This window comes from Camellia sinensis, chromosome 1 (genome assembly GCF_055761805.1).
Source record: "Camellia sinensis isolate YWXY chromosome 1, ASM5576180v1, whole genome shotgun sequence".
NCBI lineage: Eukaryota > Viridiplantae > Streptophyta > Magnoliopsida > Ericales > Theaceae > Camellia > Camellia sinensis.
In genome coordinates this window covers 144,820,027-144,845,225 of record NC_138961.1, presented here as the reverse complement: position 1 = coordinate 144,845,225, position 25,199 = coordinate 144,820,027, and the positions used below count along the sequence as shown (strand labels likewise).

General features: G+C 35.2%; 1 protein-coding gene across 3 annotated transcripts in view; it reads left to right on the top strand.

Moving 5' to 3' along the window:
• Positions 1-24,069, top strand: part of LOC114279342 (GPCR-type G protein 1) — a 45,444-nt gene extending 21,375 nt beyond the window's left edge. Inside the window, exons 8-15 of one of the 3 annotated variants that reach the window (XM_082886040.1) lie at positions 1,288-1,380; positions 1,981-2,007; positions 2,167-2,253; positions 12,136-12,207; positions 21,698-21,828; positions 23,236-23,410; positions 23,605-23,652; positions 23,781-24,069. In XM_082886040.1, coding sequence (XP_082742166.1) covers positions 1,288-1,380; positions 1,981-2,007; positions 2,167-2,253; positions 12,136-12,207; positions 21,698-21,828; positions 23,236-23,386 — 561 coding nt within the window. In that variant the 3' untranslated portion in view covers positions 23,387-23,410; positions 23,605-23,652; positions 23,781-24,069. Of the gene's footprint in view, positions 1-1,287; positions 1,381-1,980; positions 2,008-2,166; positions 2,254-12,135; positions 12,208-21,697; positions 21,829-23,235; positions 23,411-23,604; positions 23,653-23,743 lie in introns of all 3 variants that reach the window. The other 2 variants (XM_082886046.1, XM_082886034.1) reach the window with 2 other exon arrangements.
• Positions 24,070-25,199: the final 1,130 nt, after the last annotated feature.

Below are 25,199 nucleotides of genomic sequence, written 5' to 3'. Positions count from 1 at the left end.
GACTTCTTATATGGGAATAATCATAGGCCTGGCCAACTGGGACAACCCAATTGGTTTGTATCATACATAGTTTGTTGTTATGCTATTTTTTTTTTTTTTGTGGGTACTGCTTTACTGTGAGATTTTAATGCTTTGAATGTAAAAAATGGATTCAGGATACTTCGAACGAAATTAGTCAAACTCACAAACTGATAAAGTATATCCTTTTTAGTTACCCTTTGAAATGTGTTGGGAGATATCAAACCCATTTTCAATTGGGCAACATGCATTGTATTGCTCTTCTGGAAGCAAATAGTTTCAAGAAATACAGCCTTCAATACCTGCTTGAAGAGCCATGTACTAATTAACTTGGGTGTGTTAATGAAATCCTTCTGGCCATTTTTCTGTACCTGGGGGTAGTTTACTCCACCTAAGACACCTTTTATTGTTTACATCACAATAAGAACTAGCAATTTTCAAATAATTAATTTCACCGAAGTCTGATTAAGAATAAGAACTAGCAATCTTTACTTATCAAATATAATATACACATATAGGCGATTGAAGAGAAATTTTATCGGAATTCAGAAATAATGTCAAATTTTAGGGAATCACCCTAATTTATCTTCGTAAGTCATTAAAAATTAGAAGTTGTAATCTTAGATTTATTAAAATATTTATAATTTAAAATATCATGCTTATACTTTTATCAGTACAATTAATTATATATCTTGATTTTCTTTGATTATAAGATGATTCTAATAAATGTAACTTGGAACATGTATTTATCAAAAAGAAAAAATGTAACTTGGAACATGTAGTCTTGCTTTAAAAGGTTTCCATGAGAAGGAAGTCAGCACACCCTCCTCATTGATGTTGGTGTTTTCTCTCTTGCTTTGTTTTCTTTTCACTTCTCCTTTCTTATTCATATCTATGAAGGCTTTTTTCCTTGCTCATTTTGGATACTTGGAGACTGGATCATTTAAGCACAAGGCAAATGCATAATTCACCATGTACAGCATGTACAAATTATTTGTGCCATTGTGTAACATGACAATAAGGTGGAATATTTGCTTATGTGTGAGTTTGATTTGTGTTTTATGTCTTCTCTTTTTCTTTTTTCTTCTTTTTAATTGTCAAAATCAAATTTCCTATTCTTACATCTAGCTACAAACCTTTCCTCATGGTCGGCGCCATCATCTTTCATTGTTGGTGTAATTGGTTGTTAATTTCGTAACCATTCTCTGCCCTCTCTCTCTGTCTCTCTCTCTGTGGAGATCTGTATTCATTTTGGCTCATGATTTTCAGGAAGCTGCGGCTTATTCACGGACCTGGAAGGGTCACATGCAAAATCTACTGGGCTATGCATGTTCTGTATATTGTGTTTATAAAATGATAAAGGTATGACATTTTAATATTATGTCTTGAAAAGCTTGGTAGATCAAGGATTTGATCTTATTGTTTTATTTGCTTTTTTCCTGATGTGCATGCACGAGTGCACATGCATATGCATGTTGCAGCATTCATTCCAACAATGTGCTAGATTTTACTTCTCTTTTAATGTGAAGTTAGATCTGGCTGTAATCTTAAGTATTGCTTGGAGATTTTTTTTCATAGGCATTTATGCAATTGGTTATTATTTTTGAAAAATTTGATATAACTCAAGTACAAAGATTGCCGCTTTTGGTGCCTTGAATAGGTTCTCTGCTTGTTGAAAAAATTTAATATTGCTCAATTAAAAGCTGAAAACAAAAGGAAAAACACGGAGAATCTAATTTGGGTGTTAAATTATTTGATAGGCTGCCATGTCTGCCCCTTTCATTTTGATCACACATATCTGGGCTGCTGCTAAAATAGTTTATCATGTCTCAGATGTTTTCTCTTCCTTTCAATGCAATCAAGATTATTTGTTTTCCCTATTAATTGTTCTCTTGATTTCCTTGTTTTGATTGTTGATCCATGAAATATGAGGGTACCAACTGATCTAATTGATTTGTGCAGTCTCTGCAGAGCGTTGTGTTTAAGGAGGTACTACTTTTTTTTCCTTCATTGGATGGAATGGCTCAATTTTGTAAATTGAGTTCTATCTTTGTGAATTCTGTAATGTGAATTAACAAATATCCTTCTGACATTTTGCACAATCATATCAAATGTAGTATGCTTTCATACTCTGCTTTTCTTTGGCAGGCTGGTTCAGTTGATCCCGTGACTAAGACAATTAGCATATTCTTGCAGTTCTTTGATATTGGTATTAATGCTGCTTTATTATCACAGGTTTGTTTTTCCTTATTTTCTTGAGTTATTGGAGTATAATGCAGTCTGTCGCTCTGACCCACTTGTGGCATATGTGGGTGTTATTTTCCATCTTAGTAATGTTAAAATAAAAATAATTTGAACCCACCTAGTTAGGAAATTTGCCACCAATACAGTGCTTTCAGTTAGTAAGCCCTAGTAAGTGTGTGGGTCCTGGACAGTCACAGCCCACACATTTCATGTAACTTCAACTACATTAATCTTGATTTATGCTTTTCTTTATGGTAAGACACAAATTTAATCTTCAAGCATGTTAAATTTTTCATTTTTTTTTATTTATTGTTTATTAGTGTATAATTTTCAACATGTTTGTATGAATATTTTGTGATGTGTTTCCAACCAAAATTCTGTGGTGGATGTATCCTGGAATTATTGAGGATATATGTAACAAATGCTGTAGAAGAACAAAAAGTTTGGACTTCTGTTATACTACACTCATATGTAATTATATAATTACCTGCTTTTTGGTTTCAATGCAAAGAAAATTCTTGGAAGACTTCCTTTGGGAAGAGATTATAAGCTGCTTTTTAAAGCCAATTCAGCTTAAAAGCCCAAGCTCTTTTGCCTTCTTCCATTCCCGCCAAAAAGGCCAAAAATGTGCCAAACAATCTAGCTTTTTTAAGCACTAGCTCATTTGTGGGCTTATTTTAAGCTGAGCACTATTAAATGCAGATAAGAAAACTATAGGTACTATTAAATACTAAGTTCCCCAACCAAGATTTTTTGTGTATTTTCCATTTGAAATGTGCAATGTTAATTGTAAAAGTGTCACTCTAAAGTGCGTAAATCTTTCAACAAGTTCATTAAGTTTTCATATCATTGTTTCACGAATCATGTATCTGTATAATAATGAAAAACATATAGGTTAACTTCTAAAAGAATAAGAAGTTGGTGGTTTATAAGAATAAAAAGCAATCATTCTGAATCCCTAGGTTGCAGCAGTTGAACAGCAAAATCCAATTAGTAGGGTTGGTGCCTTCTGTTGTTGACATGATGATTTAACCGAGAAAGTTCCACAGAAATAAGAAGAAAGAGGAGAAATCCTAGAGTTGACTAGGAGCCTTGAATCCACAGAGAGAATTGAGGGAGAAAGAAATGAGGGAAACCCTAGGGGGCCTTGAATCCACAAGGAAGAGAAGATAATGGAAAAAGGGGGCGGGATACATGGAACCACAGCTCTAACAAAACCTAAAGGTTTCTCATATCTTGACCTCCTCTCAATTCAGACACTTAAGTCCTATTTATTCTATTCAAATCCAAAAAAATACAAAAGATAACAAAAATTACAAAACATATCAGGCCATCATTCTTGTCCTGTGGGACCATATCACATCAAACCCTTCTTGTTGGAAAAAAACTCATCCTCGAGTTTTTAAGAGGCGTTGGAATGATTCAAAAATGTGCTTCTTGCTTCATACTCCAATATGCATCACAGTGCTGAAATTTTTTTGACTCTTTTTTTTGCTGAATCTTTTTATTTTTATCTTTCGGTTTACCACTATCCATGGGTTGGCACTGTTTATGGGCTTAGGTTTGGGTTTGGTTAATGGGTCAGTTTTTTGTGTTTGTTTTAGGTTGGGTTAACATGTTTTGAGTCAAAGCAGCAGATGGGTTAAAAGAAGGTCAAAAAGAAACAAAGATCAAAAGCTACGATGGGCACATGTGCCCTTCTCCATTCACACACTGGTTGTTACTTTTTAGAGAAAAGAGAGGGGAAAAGCCTTAAATTGAAAAGGTGGTTTGACCGCCAAAAAAAATTTTGTGGGAAGAAAGTGGGATTAGGGCTGATATCTATATATACATAGGACTGAATAGATAACTAGTGTCAGAGGTTTGAATTAAAAAGGTGGAGAAGCTGATAGTTACTTTCTTTAGAGACAAGTGAAAAGAAAGAGAAAATATATAAATTCCTAGAGAGAGGAAGTGAGAAAAACTCAAGAAGAAGAAGAAGAAGAAACATCAAAGTAGATGCAGCAGCAGTAGCAGTGGGGGCTGTGGAAGCAGCAGAGAAGTACCACAGATTTAGGTACAAATTGAGCTTATGGAGCTTAGGTTTTGATATTAACTGGGGCAATACCAATCTAACCTGAAAAGTAATACAAAACTAAACATGGACTGCAGTATATTTATTTTACTCAAAAACTGTCATGACCCCATCCCACCCCAAATAGGATAGCATTGTGACCGGCCAGTAGTTCTCAACTACCGAAGGCCTAACAAGACAAGACAAGACTGGACTAACAATACTTGGGGTTTATGCGGAATCATTTGTCCATGAATGATCAAAAGTCTATTCAAAGCATGTGCATAAGTCATATGAAAACATAACAAGCATACTTCTCATATTATTATCTTAATATTTACAAGTCCAAACAAGAAGGAAAAGAAAATGCAACATCTTTGATACAAGCTTACAAACCAAAACACATGACAAAGTTGTCTTCTTAAGGGTACATCACTCGAGGAACAAAAACAAAAAAAAAAAGAAAAGAAAAGAAAAGACTTCTAAACCGACTTCTCTTCTTGGCTGTGCACTTCTTTATCACCTACATACATATAGGGAAGAGGGGTGAGCGTAGCCCAATGAATAGTAATATAGTAAAGTGTTAAAATTCACCTACTACACACCTACCACTACCACCTACTACACACTCACCTACTTCACCTACTCTCCACCTACTCCTCACCTACTACACACTCACCCTCTTCTATATATAGGAATCATGAATCATTGTAATATAAATCATCATCAACAAATATCAATCAATAATACCATTCTCTTTATACATTGAATTTCAACATGGTATCAGAGCAGGTTTAGAACCTAATATTTTTCGCCTCACCGGCGGGCGGCAACCTCACCTTAGCCGTCCGCCGGACCTCCACCTATTCTGCTTATTTTCTACACATACCTTTCCATCACTGCCTAAATCCTCTCTCCTTCACCACCGCTGCTTCCTAGTTGATGAATCTGTTGCTCCATCTGAACGGAAGGGCAACTCTCTGGTTTCGGATTCCGGTTCAAGCTCGGACTGCTGGAGAGTTTCTTTCTCTCGGATTCCGGTTCAAGCCGCTTCGCATTTCTGGGCACCAAAGCGGTTTTCCGGCCATCTAGAGAGAGGATTTCTGGCGCTAGGGTTTTGAAAAAAACAAAAAAAAAAAAAAAACAAAACCAGATCGGAATCGGCGGCTTTGGGTTCTTTCGTTTTTAGGGGCGGAGTTGGGTTTTTTGAAGATTGATAATGGCTGGCGAGAAGAAAATTGATAAGTCTGAGCTAGTTGCTGCAGTATTGAAGTCAGATCCCTCTACTCAAGTGGCTGGGCAAGATGTGGCTTCTGGAAAAGGTGGAACACCCACTGTTTTGTCCTCTTCTATATCCTCCTCAGGAGATGCTATCTCCAGCATGAAAGGTGAGACTGGTCAAGAGTCAGTTGCAAAGCAAGGTGTTTACTATCCACCTACTAGCTCTGACAATTATTATTACCCAGGCTATAATGGGACCTTTACCCAATTGGATGACCATAATTATTTTAATGCTGGAGGTGGTTCTCACTTTTCCACCCAGGGCACATGCTTTTGTCCTTAATATATTATTATTCTTATTATTCTTATTCTTACACCGACAACACAAACATGCACTTTCTGATGCCAACATTTTTTTTAATCAACCCCACTCCACTTTCTCTTATTTTAATATATCTCTATATATGTATATCTATGTTTATTTTATTATATTGCACAGACCATCGTCCTCTTCTCTCTCTCTCACTTTCACGCCCACAGTTTTGATCAAACCCAGCATATAGTTTCCAAGCCACCCATGTGGGCTTGTCCCCTCTTATTATTATTATTATTATTATTATTATTATTAAAAAAAAAAAAAACCAACAAACAAACAGGCAGACGACGAACTTGCACACCACACTCCTTTTATTCATGTCGGGGTTCCCCCGTTCACAAAAAAAAAAAAAAAAAAACCACACAAACAAAACAACCACACCTACAGGCGGGATTTTTCTCTACTCTGCAGCCGGTCTCTTCTTCTTGCCTCCGTCTTGGACGGCCCTTGACGGTGTTGCCTCCGTGTTTCCTAGACCACCAAGCACGTTGCCTCCTCCCTGCTCCTCCACTGCAGCATATGGCGGACCTCCAAATCGGAACATCACAGTGGCCTTCCGCTTCAGCTCCTTGTTTTCCGCCTTTAGCACACTTATCTCTGCTCGCGCATCCTTATACATGCGTTGGAGCAGAGCCAGTTGGGCGTTTAAATGCTGCACCTCATTTGTCCTACTCTGCAGCCGGTGCGACAAGTTTGTGACCGCAGTCATGGTCTCCACACATGACTTCAGTGTATATTGATTGGCTTCAATATCTGTTTGCCCTGCCATTTTTTGCTCCACAGACCGCATCGGAAAGTTCAACGGAGCAAACCCTGGGGCGCTTGGTTGAGGTTCAGGGGCCACCGCACCAATTATTTCTCTTGTGGACTCGTTGAGGTCTGGAAAGAGAGTGAGCAGACTACGGGACGAAGAAGCCATTTTTCTGGGCAACAGAGTGTTACAGAGTATCTTTCTCAGCAAAACGAAGAACTTTTCAGAGGTTTCTCTCAGTTTTTCTGTCTCAGCTTCTGCCTCAGCCTCAGCCTCCGTCTTGGTTAAATAGCCGAGGCAGCCACGCGTATCGCGCGCCACTTGACGCCAGACGACAAACGGGCGCGCCAGCCAAGGCACTCACGTGCCTCGCCATCATATCTGGCACGCCTTTTTATGGATTGGGCACGCCTTTTTATGGATTGGGCACGCCTTTTGATGGCACGCCTTTTTATGGATTGGGCACGCCTTTTGATGGCACGCCTTTTGAAAGATTGGGCACACCTTTTGAGGGTGCGACTTTTTAGGGGTCCGACAAGACTCTGTAAACTGTCCCGACATTGATTCCGGTTAGCTCCTTCATGGGTCCGACAAGACTCTGTAAACTGTCCCGACATTGATTCCGGTTAACTCCTTCATGGGTCCGACAAGACTCTGTAAACTGTCCCGACATTGATTCCGGTTAATTTCTACAAGGGTCCAGCAAGACTCCGTAAACTGTCACAACAACTGTCACAACATTGTCTGCTACAACGGTCCGACATGACCCCATAAACTGTCTTCTACATCGGTCTGACACCGCCATCCAGTGTCCTCTACACCGTTATGACACCACCATACAGTGTCCTCTACAACGTTATGACACCCCCATACAGTGTCCTCTACAACGTTATGACACCACCATCCAGTGTCTTCACCAATGGTCTGACACGACCATACAGTGTCACCTATCCTCTTTTATTTTTATGTATTTTCTTGTTTTGTAACTCTCTCCAAACTCAAGTTGGTTAGTTCCTATCCCCCTTGAGTTTGTGGGGGGCTGTTAAAATTCACCTACTACACACCTACCACTACCACCTACTACACACTCACCTACTTCACCTACTCTCCACCTACTCCTCACCTACTACACACTCACCCTCTTCTATATATAGGAATCATGAATCATTGTAATATAAATCATCATCAACAAATATCAATCAATAATACAATTCTCTTTATACATTGAATTTCAACATAAAGTGGTAATGAATAAACACCGATAATCTTTAACAAAACCAAGCACAAGATCATAGTTTGAACATAGCATAATTTGATCATGATAGAACAAAGCTTAACTCGCAAGCATATACATAGCGATGAACATTCCAAGGGCTTTGAGTGTATCAAGACCCACACAATGGTGGCAATAGGAGCTCAGTTAACAAAGACAACTTCCGAGGTGTCATCTTAATATCTGATACAAGAATATAGGATGTTCATTCATGGCAAAACAATAGCTTGACTTTCATAAACATAGCATAGGTTTGCATTTGAAATATAACTTATTAAACATAATTTTTCTACACTACTACTCACAAACGGCTCTTTGAATGAAAGGGTTTCCTCTAGAACGCTTGACCTACACAAACAAGCATACAAGTGTTGATGAGGCAAGCGTATAATGAGGTCTGGTGCATCAAAACTATCGAAAAGGATGAAATTGGGTAAATGTGCTGGCAAATGCGCTTGTGTAGATTTGTTAAGCCTAGAAATTCCGCTCAGCATAGGTTTGCATTTGAAATATAACTTACTAAACATAATTTTACTACACTACTACTCATAAACGGCTCTTTGAATGAAAGGGTTTTCCTCTGGAACGCTTGACCTAGACAAACAAGCATACAAGTGTTGATGAGGCAAGCGTATAATGAGGTCTGCCGCATTATATGATTCATGAAAAACTCATTTGAATGCATGAATTCAAGGTTAAACCAACCAAAATCAAGATTTGATTCAAGAATTTCTCAACCTAGTTTCTTTCTTACACTTTCTTTTATTTCTTCATTTTCAATCCTTCAAAACAAGATTTTAAGACTTCAAAACATGAATAAATGATGTGGGTTTTGTAGAAAAACATTTGTATGCAATGAATTCAAAGTTTAAACCAATCAAAACATGATTTTCTTGCAAATTCTTCAAAACCTTTTTATTTTCCAAAACTTTCTCCAAGACTCTTAACTTAAATCCTTCAAAACCTATCCTAGATGATTTTCTAGCTAGCTTATAACAATAACAAAAGATGAAGGGTAGGATTTCTTACCTAGAAATTGTTTTTCCTTGATTTTCCGAGCTTAAATTTTGAAGTTCTTTTCTTTTCTTCCTTTTTCTCTTCTTTTTCCTCCTCCTCTTCTTCTTCTTCTTCTTCTTCTTCTCCTCCTCTAGCTTCCTCTCTATTCTTCTCTAACTTTCTCTATTATTCTATTTTGTTTGATGAAAATTGAGGTGTGTGTGTGCATCACCAAAAATTAATTAGTTAACTAACCAAGCTTAACTCTAATTAATCACATTTAGTCCTTAATCTTCATTAGTCTAATTAGGCTTTAATTAATCCTAGTTAACTTTTGCTAATCTCGCTTAATTTTAAATGAAGTGATCATTAACCTCTACTCATTAGATTAAGATCATTAACCTCCTCACTTAAGGTTTCCTGAATCATCTAAGTATTCAATATCCAAGTTCAAGGTAACTTCCCTAACTCAAAACACAAACCAAATAATTTCCTACACTTCCTTCTAAACCCTAATTCACATAAAGCATATAACACAATGCATAAATGCTAGAATAATATGATGTGTCATGCATGACTGATTTGTTTGTCACAAATACATATATTCTGATACACTGGCTAGTAAATTGAGGGATTGATGCAACACAAAATTGCAATCAGATTTAAAATCAAGGGAAAGAGCAAATCCCCAACCTAGGGATAACCCCTAGGGTTAGAGATAGAAACCAGAGCAATTAGCTCTAATCAATATTAGTTTTTTTCCCCCCCTTCAAAAATAATTACAATTGAGGTTACATCACCCATTTATAGACTAAGGCCACTAACAACCACAACTAATACGGACACCTAATAGAAAAGCTAATGACATTTGGCATAAGACTCATTTTGTACTACCTCAGCACTCCTGCCCTAAAAGAACTTGTCATCAAGTTAAGCAGCAACTAAGCAACGCAATGCAACTTCATTTTCAGATGGAGAAGAAGTGCAAACATTCAGTTGTATCTACTGCATTTTTTTGCAAAAAAATGATACTCACAATACATGCTCCCTTTAAGACGTAGAATTTTCAACCTTGGCTGAACAACTTCAAGTGCAGATATGGCAACCTCGTCATTTACTCATATCCTCTTGGTCGAGTTTTGACAGACCTCCACTTTCCCAAGCCCCTTCACCACTTGCAGAAGAGTGCTCCCAGAAAAACAAGACTAATGTGAACAGAATGACAACCCATCCAACAATAGTAATGCTTGAGAAGTCTGATCATGAGATGGAAATCTACATTGAACTTCTAGCTTCCAACCCCTGGACACAATCTTCAAAATGATGTTTGCATCAAGCAGCTTACTCAACCAAAACAACTTCTAATGGAGAGTATAGAGGAGTAGCAAAACATAAAACTTCATATGATCCAAAATTTCTTTATCTGATGTAAGAGGCTGCAATTGTTGCACTACCTCTTTTACGGAAACAAATTTTCTTCTCATTTGCTTCATCTTGTCTCTTTGATTATGATTTTGATTTGGATGAGCATCATTCCTTCCAATAAGTGGATTCAATTTCCAACAGAACCATCACCAAAATTCGCAGTATGACTTAAGACCTCTGCCCATACCTCTTCTACCCCTTTTCTCATTGAATAAAAGCAAATGCAAAGCAAGACAAAACTCTCGTTGGACCATCAATGTTCCGACACTGGTAGCACAGATTGACAACAAATTCTGGGCTACAATTGAACAATTCTGGATGTCGAACCAAGTTGAATCAAATCAATCGAACACAGAGCTATCAACGCAAAGCAGAGGAAATGAAACCAACTCAAAGTTGAATTCAAACTAGAACCATCGATGCTAGTGATAATCAAAATCAAACATAATCGGAGACAATTGATGAGATCCACTGACAAAAAACCAGGGTGATATATAGGGTTGGCAAACTCAGGGTGATCTAGGGTTAGGTTTAGCAAAGTTCCAATCTAGATCACCCTGACTGGATTAGGGTTAGCAAAAAACCCCGGGTGGTCTAGGGTTAGCAAACTCAAAGTCCAGTTAGAGCTAAGCTAAAGAACATTGCGAAGGATTGCCACGTGTGTTGCAATCATGTTTCCATCTCGTCTCTGAAGTTGTAATGTGCTAGGGTTGACATCATCAATGTCGAAGCTTGATTGTAACTCTTTGAACGAAATCAAAATATACTTGTTGATCTAGTTTTGAAGTCACAACAAAGCTTTGATTTTTATCGAAGTCACATAAGATTTGGATTCAAGTTCTAATGTCGAATCAAGTTGAAGATGAACTAATGAATTCTCAAGATACGAACACCGTGAGTTCACAAGGCAAGAACTCCTTCACAAATTTCAAATCAGTTCTCGAAATCATATAGTCAAATCTTGCAACCTAGGGTTTGATTTTTGTTTTTTTTTTTTGTTGTGATCGAACACACACAACTCTGCAGTCACCAATTCTAGAGCTCTGATACCAAATAATGCTACACAAATTTGCAATCAGGTTCAAAATCAAGAGAGAGCGAATCCCCAACCTATGGGTAACCACTAGGGTTAGATAGAGAAACGGCACCAATTAGTTGTAATCATTATTCTGTACTATTTTTATCAAAAACTAAGTACAATTGACGTTACATCACCCATTTATAGAAGGTCACTAACAACTACAACTAATGTGGACACCTAATAGAAAAGATAATGACACTTGGTATAAGACTCATTTTCTACTACATTAGGGATAGAGAAGGCAGAACACAAGAAAGGGGAGAAATCCTAGAGTTTACTAGCCTTGAATCTACAAGGAGAATAGAGGGAGAAAGAAATGGGGAAAACCTGTAGAACTTCTAGGGGGCCTTGAATCCTCAAGGAGAAGAAGAGAAGGGGGAAGTGGGGGGATTTGTCACTTCTTGGCCTCCTCTCAATTGACATACTTTCTATTTATACCCTCTCCAAAACCCTAAAAATAGAAAAGATTACAAAAATAACCCTCATACAAAAAATTGTGAAACATATCAGGCCATCATTCGTTTACTTTGGGACCATATCACATTACGAAGCATGTTGGTGTTTGAACTGCTAAGTAGACTTGAACCCAATGATGTTGCATTGGTGTATTCTCACAAACATGTTTTACTGGCTAAAGTAGCTGATATCTTCTTTTGTCTGCATTTGTCTGACGTTTTCTGCTTTCTCTATTGTGCAGTATATATCCCTCTTATTCATTGGAATGTTGATTGTTATATCTGTGCGGGGATTTCTAAGTAATCTAATGAAGGTAATTCTTTCTTTTGGTAGTTTTTGGATTGAATTTGATGTTACATTTGTGTTTTTAGAACTGTATTATTGGACCACTGACCAACATGATGCACTTAATGATAAGGTACAGGAGAGTGTGGACTCTCTAGGGGGAAGGCAATTAGCATTGCCAATCCTTATTACTGGTTTAGCATTCCCTTTTCTCTATCACTGGGTTAGCAAACTCAAGTAGATAGATTTACTTAGATTCTATAGAGAAGAATGACAGGTTTCAAGTCTGTTTGCTGCTACTGAAAACTAAAAACTAGACATGAACATGACAAGACAAGACTAGAAAGTTCACATTTTAACCATTTACAGCTTATGAGAATAATGATGCTTTGCAACTATTTCTTCATCCAAGTTAAATGACTTAATTATTTTATCTCCAACAAAAAAAAATGATGCAAGGACCTAGAGAAAAACATGTTAACATGGCATTAGTTTTTAGTATAGAGGTATTTTAATATTTTTACGAGTTTGGACTAATTGTTTGGCTGTCTTTAATTTTTTTTTTTATTATTTTTTTTCATTAGGATTAGTCTAGTCATTTCCGTTTTGGTTTCCTATGTATAAGTTTTACCTTATGTTGGTCGAGAGTATCATCTTGGGCTGAAATTCAGCTTATTTTTTTGTTTAGAAACTACCTATTTTGATGGAATTCACATCATACATAAAGGTCATACCCCATGCACTAGTCTCCCGCTTATAGCAGGTTTTGGGAGAGGTAGCAGCTATTTCTGTCATACATAATTTCTAAATTGAGTAGCTAATTTTTTATGAAGTTTCTGATGTGTATGTGAAGGGCCCCTTGTTGCAACATGAATTTTGATTGGAATAAAATCTTTTTCTTAGTTAGATATGAGTGTACAACACTTCTAAAAGCTCAGGTGTGGATCTCAAACAGCTCTTGTGGAGTAGGGTTTTTATTTCCCTCTATATACTTTCTTGTTTGTGAATTTCTTTACTTTTATTCTGTTTTTTGTGTCTTTATCTTCGAAATCTGTACCGAAACTTCCACAAGTTTTGTTGTTATTACAAACCTAAGCCTGTTCTTTGTTTAAATCTTTAGACCATCCATTTTTCCCTTGTGGTACAGCCTTGGATATAAAAACTAGGTTGTCTTTGATGACGATCATGGAAAGAAGAAAAAGAGCAAATTTGGAATTTCACACGATACACATTTAGGGTATCAAGAATTAAAGATTTAGAATAATTTCGAGTCTCTATGTCATTATAGTAAGTTTTTGTAATTAAGGGTATAATGGTAATTCTAATAATTGTTGCGCATGGGTTGTAGGGGTCGCCCATGGGTTTTATTATTTTGGATCAAGTTATTAAACGGATCATTATATATGGGTGTCATTAAATGGGTCATTATATATGAGTTTTATTATGTCTAAAATAATCTTAGTAGTCAAAAGTCCAAGTTTCCTATTTTGATATTGAAGTAGAATTAGAAGTCATTAAAGTTTCCTATTATAATTGAAGTAAAATTGGAAGTCTTGGTTTAGAATATTAGTAGTTGCTAAATATTTTTAGTTTCTAAATTGAGTTATAGTCCTTATAGAATTAGGAGAATCTTTAACCTATAAATATACTAGCATATTGCCCATGCTATGCACGGTGTAAAAAATTAATCAAAAATTAAATTTAAATTAAATAATATCAAAATTTTTGTTTGAAATATAAAGGAAAAATAATTTGAGTTGAATATATTTTAATTATATTCACAAGGTTGAAGGTGAAGTGTAAGAGCAACTCCAAGGATAAGAGACAAAATACCTTGCAAAAGTATACAAAAGCTCTGTTATCAGAATCTTACGATTCGCGATTCGATTCGCAATTTTTGCAAAATCGATACGAATCTATAGGTGAATCTATTTTGGAATTGAATCTCTAATGAATCGCACGATTCACAATTGATTCATGATTTGATTCACTTTTTACGTTCATGCAATTTTTGAAATTATTGTGTCCGACATATTTTCATTTCTTTTCTTCTCCATCTTTTTAGTGAAAATAACATAATACAACTTCTAATAGCATTTAGTACCAAAATAACTAACATATATACATGATTTGTTGTTATTTTAGTGATCATAGAGTTTTTAATAGGATTCAATCAGATTCAGTTAGACCCAACATATTTTTAACATTTCTTCTCATTTTTTCCCTTTAAAAAATTATAATATATCTTCTAAAGATGTTGAAGATTAAAGTTGTACTATTAATTATCTATTGCTATTTTATTAAATTAAATATTACATGTGTGAGGTTAGTTATACATTTTAAAATTTTTTAGACTTTAAAATAAAAGATTCTAAATAATTCATTCTTATGATTTGCTCATTGTTACTTAGAAAAGTATGTATGTTTATTGTCCAAATATCAATATCGTTGTCAATTATTGTTACTTTGACAATTGATAGTTTGTCTATTTGGTCATTATATTTATTAAGAATGGTTGATAACAACTATCTAAAAAAGAAAAAGGTAAGATGATGATCTTACATAAGAACCTTTATTAACTTCTTACCTATTAAATTACGTGATTATCATTGAAAATAATATTTTCATTGATTTAAATCTAAATATTTCATATTCATGAGATATATTTAACATCTAAATATGTAGATATATGTTCCTAAGTAATTTAGAAAAAGTGACTGAATCTTTACGATTCACGATTTGATTCGATTCGCGATTCGGTAGGAGGTCATTTCGATTCACGGTACAAATCCCGATTTGACAATTATGCACAAAAGTACTTTTTTATTTAGGAAAACTATCCACATGTTAGTGCACCAGGTTCATGGTCATTATTTAACTTATGTAACTTAGGTCCTAACCCAAATGCACCTTGTATTTCTTAAACTTTGTTTAATGTTTGGCATGACTCATATAATGGTTATAAATTGTAAGTAATTGTAAAATTTTAGATTATTAACTTAAGATAAGTTGTAAATTTATTTGGTGTAGTGTAACTTTTGATAATCTATATGACATTTTTATTGTGTAAATATCCATAATGCCTCAAAAGTTATTACTAAGACGAAAGATATGAAACTCTTATGTTCATATGTATTCAAGGGTTTCAAATAAGTTAAATAAATAAATAAGTTACAAATTGTAGTTTAAAAAACCTATATTTGTAGCCAAATAAGCTATACAAATATCAAATAAATTATAATTTAAAATTACAACCAAATAAACTTAGTCATACAATAAAATATAATATAATATAATATAAAAATATAATAAGTATAACATTACTCAATAAAAAATGCACCAACTATAAAATCTGAAAAATTAAAAGCAAATCTTATAGAAATTTTGAAATATGAAATCATGTAAACTACAAAACCTAAGTACGTAAGTAATATTATAACCATATGCATCCTTTAAAAGAAGACGAAACTCACAATGAAAATTTGTTACTAGCTATTTTGCAAATAAGTATACACATCTTCTCAATACCCTCTGTCATCCATATTTATGCACTTGATAAACATAGATGTTAAACTATTGAACCGCGACTGAAGAGATTGGAAATTTATTTAAAAAAAATACACTTAGATTAAATAAGCATGCAATAAATTTTTAAAAATTAACATAATTGTAAGATGCATAATAGAAATAAGGATGTCGGAGGCTAAAGATTAGAAATTTATCTTTATAAAAATAAAAATAAAAACATAAACTTACATTAAAAAAATTTATCAATTGAATTCTTCACAATTGCTCCCATCACTAACAGTTACACTTGATAAACACCGACTCTAATTTGACTTGAATCTAATGAGTGCAAGAGAGAAGATTTATGGGAGATGTGAATTGCTTCCCATAATTTGTGATACACAATTTTAAAATTTTAAAATTGATTTAGTTTTCTTTTTTTTTTAAAAGTCATAAATTATTAGAAAATTAAATTTTTTTTAATGGTTAGATGGCACACTTTTGAATTTTGAAATGGGTTAGTGGACTTTCCTTTTAAATTTCATAAATCATTCGATAGTTATATCATTAGATTGTTGAAATTGGTTAGTATACTTTTCTTTTAAATCATTAGATTGTTGAAAAAGAGTTGCCCAATAATTTTTTTATTTTTTTTTTATTTTTAGAAATAAATAAAAATTAATCAAGAAATTTAGTATGTAGGTTTGGAAATAAATAAAAATAATTTTGATTTTTTTTTAAACGTAATTTCGAAAGGTTACCATATTGAATTTTGAAAGGAGCATCATTATTGTAGAAATTTAATGTATAAAGAGAAATAGAGAATTGTATAGATATTGATTGTATTATTGATTAATTTCAATTTGTATACAATGACTCTCCTATATATAGAAGAGAAAAAACATATTCACCTACCACACTCAACTCTCACCTAACACACTCAACTCTACCAACCAACTCTCACCTAACACACTCAACTCTACCAACCACACTTATAGCCCCCCTCAAACTCAAGGGGGATATGAACTAACCAACTTGAGTTTGGAGAGAGTAACAAAACAAGAAAATACATAAAAATAAAAGAGGATAGGAGACACTGTATGGTCGTGTCAGACCATTGGTGAAGACACTGGATGGTGGTGTCATAACGTTGTAGAGGACACTGGATGGCGGTGTCAGACCGATGTAGAAGACAGTTTATGGGGTCATGTCGGACCGTTGTAGCAGACAATGTTGTAACAGTTGTTGTGACAGTTTACAGAGTCTTGCTGGACCCTTGTAGAAACTAACCGGAATCAATGTCGGGACAATTTACAGAGTCTTGTCGGACCCATGAAGGAGTTAACCGGAATCAATGTCGGGACAGTTTACAGAGTCTTGTTGGACCCTTGTAGAAACTAACCGGAATCAATGTCGGGACAGTTTACAGAGTCTTGTCGCACCCATGAAGGAGCTAACCGGAATCAATGTCGGGACAGTTTACAGAGTCTTATCGGACCCTTAAAAAGTCGCACCCTCAAAAGGTGTGCCCAATCTTTCAAAAGACGTGCCATCAAAAGGCGTGCCCAATCCATAAAAAGGCGTGCCATCAAAAGGCGTGCCCAAGTCATAAAAAGATGTGCCGGACATGATGGCGAGGCGCGTCACCACATTGGCTTGCGCGCCCGTTTTGTCGTCTGGCATCAAGTGGCGCGCGATGCGCGTGTCTGCCTTGGCTATTTAACCAAAACGGATGCTGATGCTGAGGCTGAGGCTGAGGCTGAGGCTGAGGCTGAGGCTAAGACAAAAAACTGGCTAAAAACCTCTGAGAAATTCTTCGTTGTCTTGAGAGAGATACTCTGTAACACTCTGTAACCAACCCTTCTCTGAAACACTCAGCAACCCATAACATGGCCTCTTCGTCCCGTAGTCTGCTCACTCTCTTTTCCGACCTCAACGAGTCCACAAGAGAGGTAACCGGTGCGGTTGCCCGTGAACCTCAACCAGGCGCCCCTGAGTTTGCTCCGTTGACCTTTCCTATGCGGTCTGTGGAGCAAAGAATGGCAGCGCAATCAGATATTGAGGCGAATCAGTATACATTGAAGTCATGTGTTGAAACCATGACTGCGGTCACAAACTTGTCGCACCGGCTGCAGAGTAGGACAAATGAGGTGCAGCAGTTAAATGCCCAACTGGCTCTGCTCCAGCGCATGTATAAGGATGCGCGAGTAGAGATAAGTATGCTAAAGGCGGAAAATAAGGAGCTGAAGCGGAAGGCCACCGTTATGTTCCGATTTGGAGGGCCGCCATATGCTGCAGTGGAGGAGCAGGGAGTAGTGATCGTGCCCAGTGGAGTGGGAAACACGGAGGCAACACCGTCAAGGGCCGCCCAAGACGGAGGCAAAAAGAAGAGACCGGCGGCAGAGTAGTGGAAGTGAGGTCGGTGGGTGGCCGTCTGCAGAAAAGAAAACAAATGTTTTGGTGTTTGTTATGTTTTTTTTTTTTTTTTTTTTTTTTGTGTGTGTGTTGGGTTTGGAATGGTGAGCGGGGTGAATCCCTGATATGAATAAAACAAGTGTGTTTTTGCAAACTCGAATGGGAGGTGTGGTAATGTAGAAAAATCAACTGGAATGAATGTAGTTTTTTTTTTTTTTTGGTGGTGAAAATAAGAATAATAATAATAAATAAAATGAAGTGGTGGAAGCCCGTGGAATCAATGAAGGCTAGTATAATATATTGGAGTGGGGAAAAGAATGATGGGAATGTTGAGTATATAATAAAATAAAAATGGGTATTTGAAAGAGATTAAAAAAAGGGGTTTAGAGAAAATAAATAAAAATAATAGATTTAGAAATCAAACGGAAGAAAGAGAGTGGACAAGCCCACGTGGATGGCTTTTTTTTTTAAAGATAAAATAAAATAATAAAATAAAGAAAGTGTCATAAAAGGGATCAAAGAGCACATGGGTTCTGAGGTTGTTCATAATAATAATAAGAATAAAAGGAATTAGTGGAGAGAGGGTAATTAGGATTATAACTTGCTTTTGCTAGTGGGAGGTCCCACCAGCACTATGTCTACTTTCCAACCCATCCCTCCAACACCTTTTGCACACCCATCCCCCTTTTTTATTTTTAAACCAATCTCCACCAGCACAAAACATGCTCATCTGCAAACCCAACACCCTCTCTCTCCACTTTATCACATGGGCTTGAGTAGAGAGAGAGTGAGAAGTGTGATTTCAAACTGCCAAAAGGAAGAGAGAGAGCTCGAGAGTGGTCTCAGCATCACGGTTTCAAGTTCACGCAGATTGTGTCTGAATTCAATAAAATCATCAATTACACCGGACCCATATGAATGACACTCTTGCTGAGATATGGGACTTCCATTGGGTGAGAAACATGAGAGTTGACGGAGAATTGTAAACAGCATAACAGCCCGTTGCTGGAAATGAGTCCAGCGTGCAATAATCTTTACTGGAAGTGTGAATGGAGAAGTGACTCCCGTGGCTGCTGCTGCTGCGACGTGGTCATCGAATCGGAGTTGCCCTGTAAAGTGAGGAAATTATCGTCCCCGTACTGGTGAAAGAGAGAGAGCCTGTGTGTTGAGAGAGCTTGTCGGGCATTGATAGCATGTGGAGCTGTTGAACTTGATGATGAGCATGGGAAATAATAGCAGCAGCAGCAGATTTCTCTCTCAATCAATCAGCGGTGTTTATGCAGATCGGAGACGATGTTCAGTTAGCCTATACTCATCCCAACCAGCAATATGGGCTAGCCAAGTCTGCAAATGAAGTGGTTCTGGTCATTGAAGCTTACAAGGCGCTTCGTGACAGAGGTAAACACGTGTGTCGCTAAGAAGAAGAATTTGAAGCTTATTGATGTCGATGTCTGTGTAGAAAATTCCAGCGGACTAGGTTGAGGTCCGGCGGGCGGCCAAGGCGAGGTTGCCGCCCGCCGGTAAAGCGAAAAATACTAAATCTATACAATTCTCTATTTCTCTTTATACATTAAATTTCTACAATTATAAATTTTGAAAAATGTTTCTATTTTAGTTATAGCATAGATAATGGGACCATTTGAAAGGTTTTTATAAATTTTAGATTTTATTGAATTGTTTATCATATTTAATGGCAAATAATTTTAAATCTTGAAATGGAAATATATATACTTTTAAAAATCATAAATTATGGAATAATTAGAGTTTTTTTATTATTATAATTAGATTTTAGTGAATTGCTTCCCTATTAGTGGCACACAAATTTAAATTTTGAAATAATTGAGCATACTTTCCTTTTAAAAGTCATAATTTATGGAATAATTATAATTTTATTGTTATGATTAAATGAGAGTTTAACTAATAGAATTTTTTTTAATTATTTGAAAATCAAAAATTATAAAATTTAGTTTGAGGGTTAGAGCTCCCGCAAACCTTGTCATTAGAAACTCTCTTTTCCTTAATATATATATATAGAGAGAGATACATAGATAGATGTGTAATCTCAATGATTGAAGAGAAGAGTTAATATTATGAAAATTTGAGATTGTATTTGTGTGATTGGCCTATTCTTTGTGAGGGTGAAGTACTTCCTCTTCTTCTTCCTCTTCTATCCAACAAGGTCACTGTTTACATCACTGTTCACAGTGCTTAGAACAGCCACCCAATTGCCCCTAAACACGTGTTTTCATTCCTAAATCCCTACCCTTTTACAAACCTTTATACTCCTATATTTTAAATACTTCTGCAGTGACAAACCTTTATACTCCTATATTTTAAATACTTCTGCAGTAACAATATTTCACCAAATCCAACCCTACAAGTCTACTATTGCTGCTACCAGTATACTTAACCCGGGCTCACTACAAAATCCCACCAAATCCAGCCTTACAAGTTTGTTGTTGCTGCTGCCAGTATACTTAACCCAGGCTCACTACTTGTAAGAAAGTAATCCCTACTCACCCTATATCAGTCTCCCATCACCCAATGCCTTGATTTATTCCCAATAGCCTTAATCCACCTATTCCTAGTCAACCACTAAACCATTTTATGGCCAAGCCCTGTGCTATATAACCTCAAGGAAATGTTGAATTCTTCAAATTTCTGCATCTGGAAGCCATGTGATGGCACCACTCCATCCTTTATTGTGATGTTAACTTGGGGTCATATGGAATTTCGTGCTGTTTCAATAACCATTTCTTTGTGTGGTTGAAAATACCCCACTGGTAATACAACTATGTGATTTCTTTTCATTATGCTCATTTAACAATTTTGAGTTCCTATGTGCATTGCCACATCAGCCTTGCACAAAAGCAATCCACCATCCTATTTTCCATTCTATTTTCCCATTTAATTGGATGTTATGTGATTTGTTAAAGCTTATTGAAGAAGAGCTGACCCTTTCCTTCCTTAAATGAGATGGTTTAAAGAGAATAGATGTCTATAACCGCAAACTCAGGGTATAGCTGGCTTATGTGTTTTGCTCGTTGATAGCTGTAGCCGGGTAATGGGAGATTATTAATTGAGTGGATGAGGTTAGAATGCAAAATACAAGAAATGAGAGTTAGGGTTGGAGGAGGTGAAGAGAGGAAGGAGAGAAGGAAATGGAGAATTAAATGAATAGGTATCAGGGTATGTAACAAACCTTCCACCTTAGCACATATTTATATTAGAACTATAATATGATAATAGTACGCTCTCTAATATAGTATAAAAGACGACTATTCTAACAGGATCAATGCAGCTTTTACAGATAATGGAGAGAAAGGAAAATATAGCTTTGAAAGTGATTTTGAATTACTTTAAGCAGTAATTACGTGATTTACATGCTTGTTTCCCATGTTTGTTGAAATTGTCTTAACCAAACTATAGATTCATAGTAAGTCATGTTTGGTGAACTGAACGCTATGGAAAATTCGCTTATATTGTAATACTTGTGCACACCACTGGATACTGCTAGCAAATCTTGTAAAGAAAGTAGCTGGTCCTAATTTTTTTGATATCTTCCTTCCTAACCTGCAGCTGTTGGTTGTGTGCAGTTCTTCTTTGCAGTTTCTAGAGTTGGGAGTGGATCTTCAAGCAATGTTGTTCTTTTTCTTTCTGAAATAATGGGAATGTATTTTGTATCTTCTATTCTTTTGATTAGGAAAAGCCTAGCAACTGAATACAGGTAAGGTCATTATTGATCCAAGATAAGTTTGTTTGGTATGCATGCATAGTTTGTCTATGTATATGGATTATTTGCACATAACTAAGTTCTGTTTCCTTTGTGTAGCATCCATGGTTTGTCTATTTTTATGGATCATATGCATTTAGTTTTTGTTAGTTGTTACTTTTTATGGAGGACATTAAAGTTGCTCATTCCTACTGCTAGTTTGAATGCCATGCACTGTGAAGGATATGAAAAAGTGTTCTAATGTGTAAATCTTTCTGGATCCTGGGGGTTGATCCCTTTTGCTTCTGCAGAACAGAAAGATATGGCTGTGTTTGGAAGGGTTTTGGAATCATGGTTCTATGCCTACATTCTAGTATGATGTTTGGTTTGAGTTTTGGAAAATTAATTCCACCCCTCCTTTTGAAAACTTGTTCCAGGCGGGCTTTTAAATTTTGAAATTTGGCCTACCGGTCGTCCCCTGGACATCTGGCCGGTTGACCTGAACAGTGCGATTTTTTTTTTTAAAAAAAAAAAAAAAAAAATTAAAAAAACAATATTTTTGAAATTTTTTATGAGCTTTTAATAGATTTTTGAGTTATGTGTTTGGTTATGAGTTGTAAGTTTTTGTATCAGATATCATATGACACATCAAAAATTTCTCACTCAATTCAAAACTCTTTTCAAACTCATCCGCCAAACAAATTTTCTACACTCAAATCATAATTTCAAAACTCACAAACTCAAAATACAACTCTTATTCTCAAATCATATTTAGAAAACTCTACCAAATGCTACCATAACTTTTTCACAAGTGAAATAATTACTTGAAAAGTTGATATCAACAATGTGTGTTGCTGAAATAAATAAACAATTTATAACATATTCATCTGTAACAAATCTTTCTTTCACAAGTAGATTGTTTTGAGTTAGAAATTAGAATTTTTACCCTCCTTGTGACAAGGAAAAGTTGTGGATCCCATTTTGTTTTAATGTTTCAAAATTTGATGATGTGCATTTATCAAGAGGGTGTTCATTGAAGGTGTTGTAAGCAGTAACAAAATCTACCGTATATGCGTGGAACCCAAATGAACTTCATAGTCTGGATGGTATTAGCCACCAATGCATTAAATGAATCAAGTTAATTTGCTTGTGTACCAAAAAGTGGAATACTGGGCTGGAGGACACCATTTAATAAATGTTATGTGCATGCAATTTTGCTGTGGTAGTTTCTAGAATCAGAAATTTTGATTGAATAGAGAGTGCACTGATTTTGATTGCATTATCTGCTTCTGGCATTCCTGTTGATTACATTTTGAAAAATTACTGCTTGCTGGTTTTGTCACATTGTACTTGGTAGTCCATTTATTGTTTTCACTTGCGAGCTACCAAATAATTAGTTTTGTGAATGGTATTCCTTGGCAGGATGATTATAACAGATGTGTTGGGTGACATTCAATTTGATTTTTACCACCGGTGGTTTGATGCAATATTTGTGGCCAGTGCTTTCCTATCTCTACTTTTACTTTCTGCACATTATACATCCCGGCAAGTTGACAAACATCCAATTGATTAGTACATTCATATGTATTTATTTGTGGTAAGTAATATCTTCATTGATAACTCTGTGATTACTGCTTTGATTCTGAGAAATAATTTTGCGAATGGATCTTAGCTATACATACACTTCATGGAGGTTTCCCTGTAAGATGATCTCATTTATAACTATGAGTTGGTTTGCAACTGAGTGCTCGATCATCAGATTGTTCATATTGGCTATATATTTGTGAACAGGAAGCATGCTTTGCTTGTGGCTACCTTAAAATTTCAATGCAAAGGAAGGTATGACACATGAACCTATCCCCTGCTCTTAAAGTCTTCAATTTGTGCCGTTTTATATAATTGACATATATACATTTTGATTAAACTTCAGCGGCAGAAATTTTTAATCGGACTTCCACTAGTTGCAGATCTGCTGTAAGTATCCGGGGCATGTTACAAAAAGAATATTCAGTTAGTCTGCAATGGTTTGCGCCTCCAATCAGAAGTATGAAAATACCAATGGGATTTGCAAGGACTATATATATATATTCAAGAATGCATATGGGTGAGATTTTGTGAAGAGTGTATTTTTGTTCCTAGTTTGTCAATTGTCATGTTTGGGGCTACTACTACTACACTTGTATCCAATAGTTTTGATGGATCTATACACGATGTGTGATTTAAATGAAATTGCTTCAACTTGATTGATTAAAACAATTGAAAAATGTAACATGGGTCGGAAACCCTTTGGACTATATGACATATATATATATATATATATTAATTTGATGAGTCAGGCCACCCTTCTCTACACCTTCAGTTTTCTGGATTCTCTCTCTCTCCCTCTTCCTCTACTGATCAATGTTTAAATAATAATTTTTAGGGTAAATTACACTTTAACCCTTTGTGGTTTACCCAAAAAATACAAAGCCCCCTTGTAGTTTCATTTGCAACATTTAAACTCCTGAATTTCATACAAAAGTATAATTTTAGACGTACGTAACAGAAGTTATAAAAAGTCTAAATTACCTTCATTTCTTTCTTTAATTTTCTTCTTAATGTCATTACAAACCAAAATATTCTCATTTTTCTTTAAATTTTTTGTATTCCGCTTCTTCTTTGTCATCCCATGGCAAACCATACACCTCTCATATCATCATCAAATATATATATATATAAATAAAATTTAAACCCAAACAAACACTCATCTCTTCCCCTCTAGAATTTAAACCCAAACAAACACTAGCGTTTGGTAACGTTTACGTTTTTTGTTTATGTTTATAAAAATTTTATAAATTGGTTTTTGTTTATTTTTAGAAAAATATGAATTATAAACGCGTTTGGTTTGAACAAAATTTTTAAAAAAAATTTAAAAACATAAACTAAAATATATGTTTGTTCAGACTTAAAATATTTATATTTTTTTTTATTATTTATGACAATGGGATCACATACATTATAATTAAAAAAAATAATTGAAAAAAATTTAATTGGGAAAAAAATTAATTGAAAAAAATGAAGAAAAACTAATTAAAAAAATAATTGAAAAAATTTTAATTGGGAAAAAAAATATTTGAAAAAAATTAATTGAAAAAAAAAATTACTTGAAAAATAATTGAAAAAATATTATTTGAAAAAAAAAATAATTGGAAAAAAAATTATTGAAAAAAAATTTAATTGGAAAAAAAAATAGTTGAAAAAAAAGATTATTTGAAAAAAAATATAATTGAAAATAAATTAATTGAAAAAAAAATTGAAAACTGAAAACATGAACTCATTTTTTGAGTTTATGTTTTTTCCTCAAATTTATAAACTGAGACAACCATTTATAAACCAAAAAATTATCA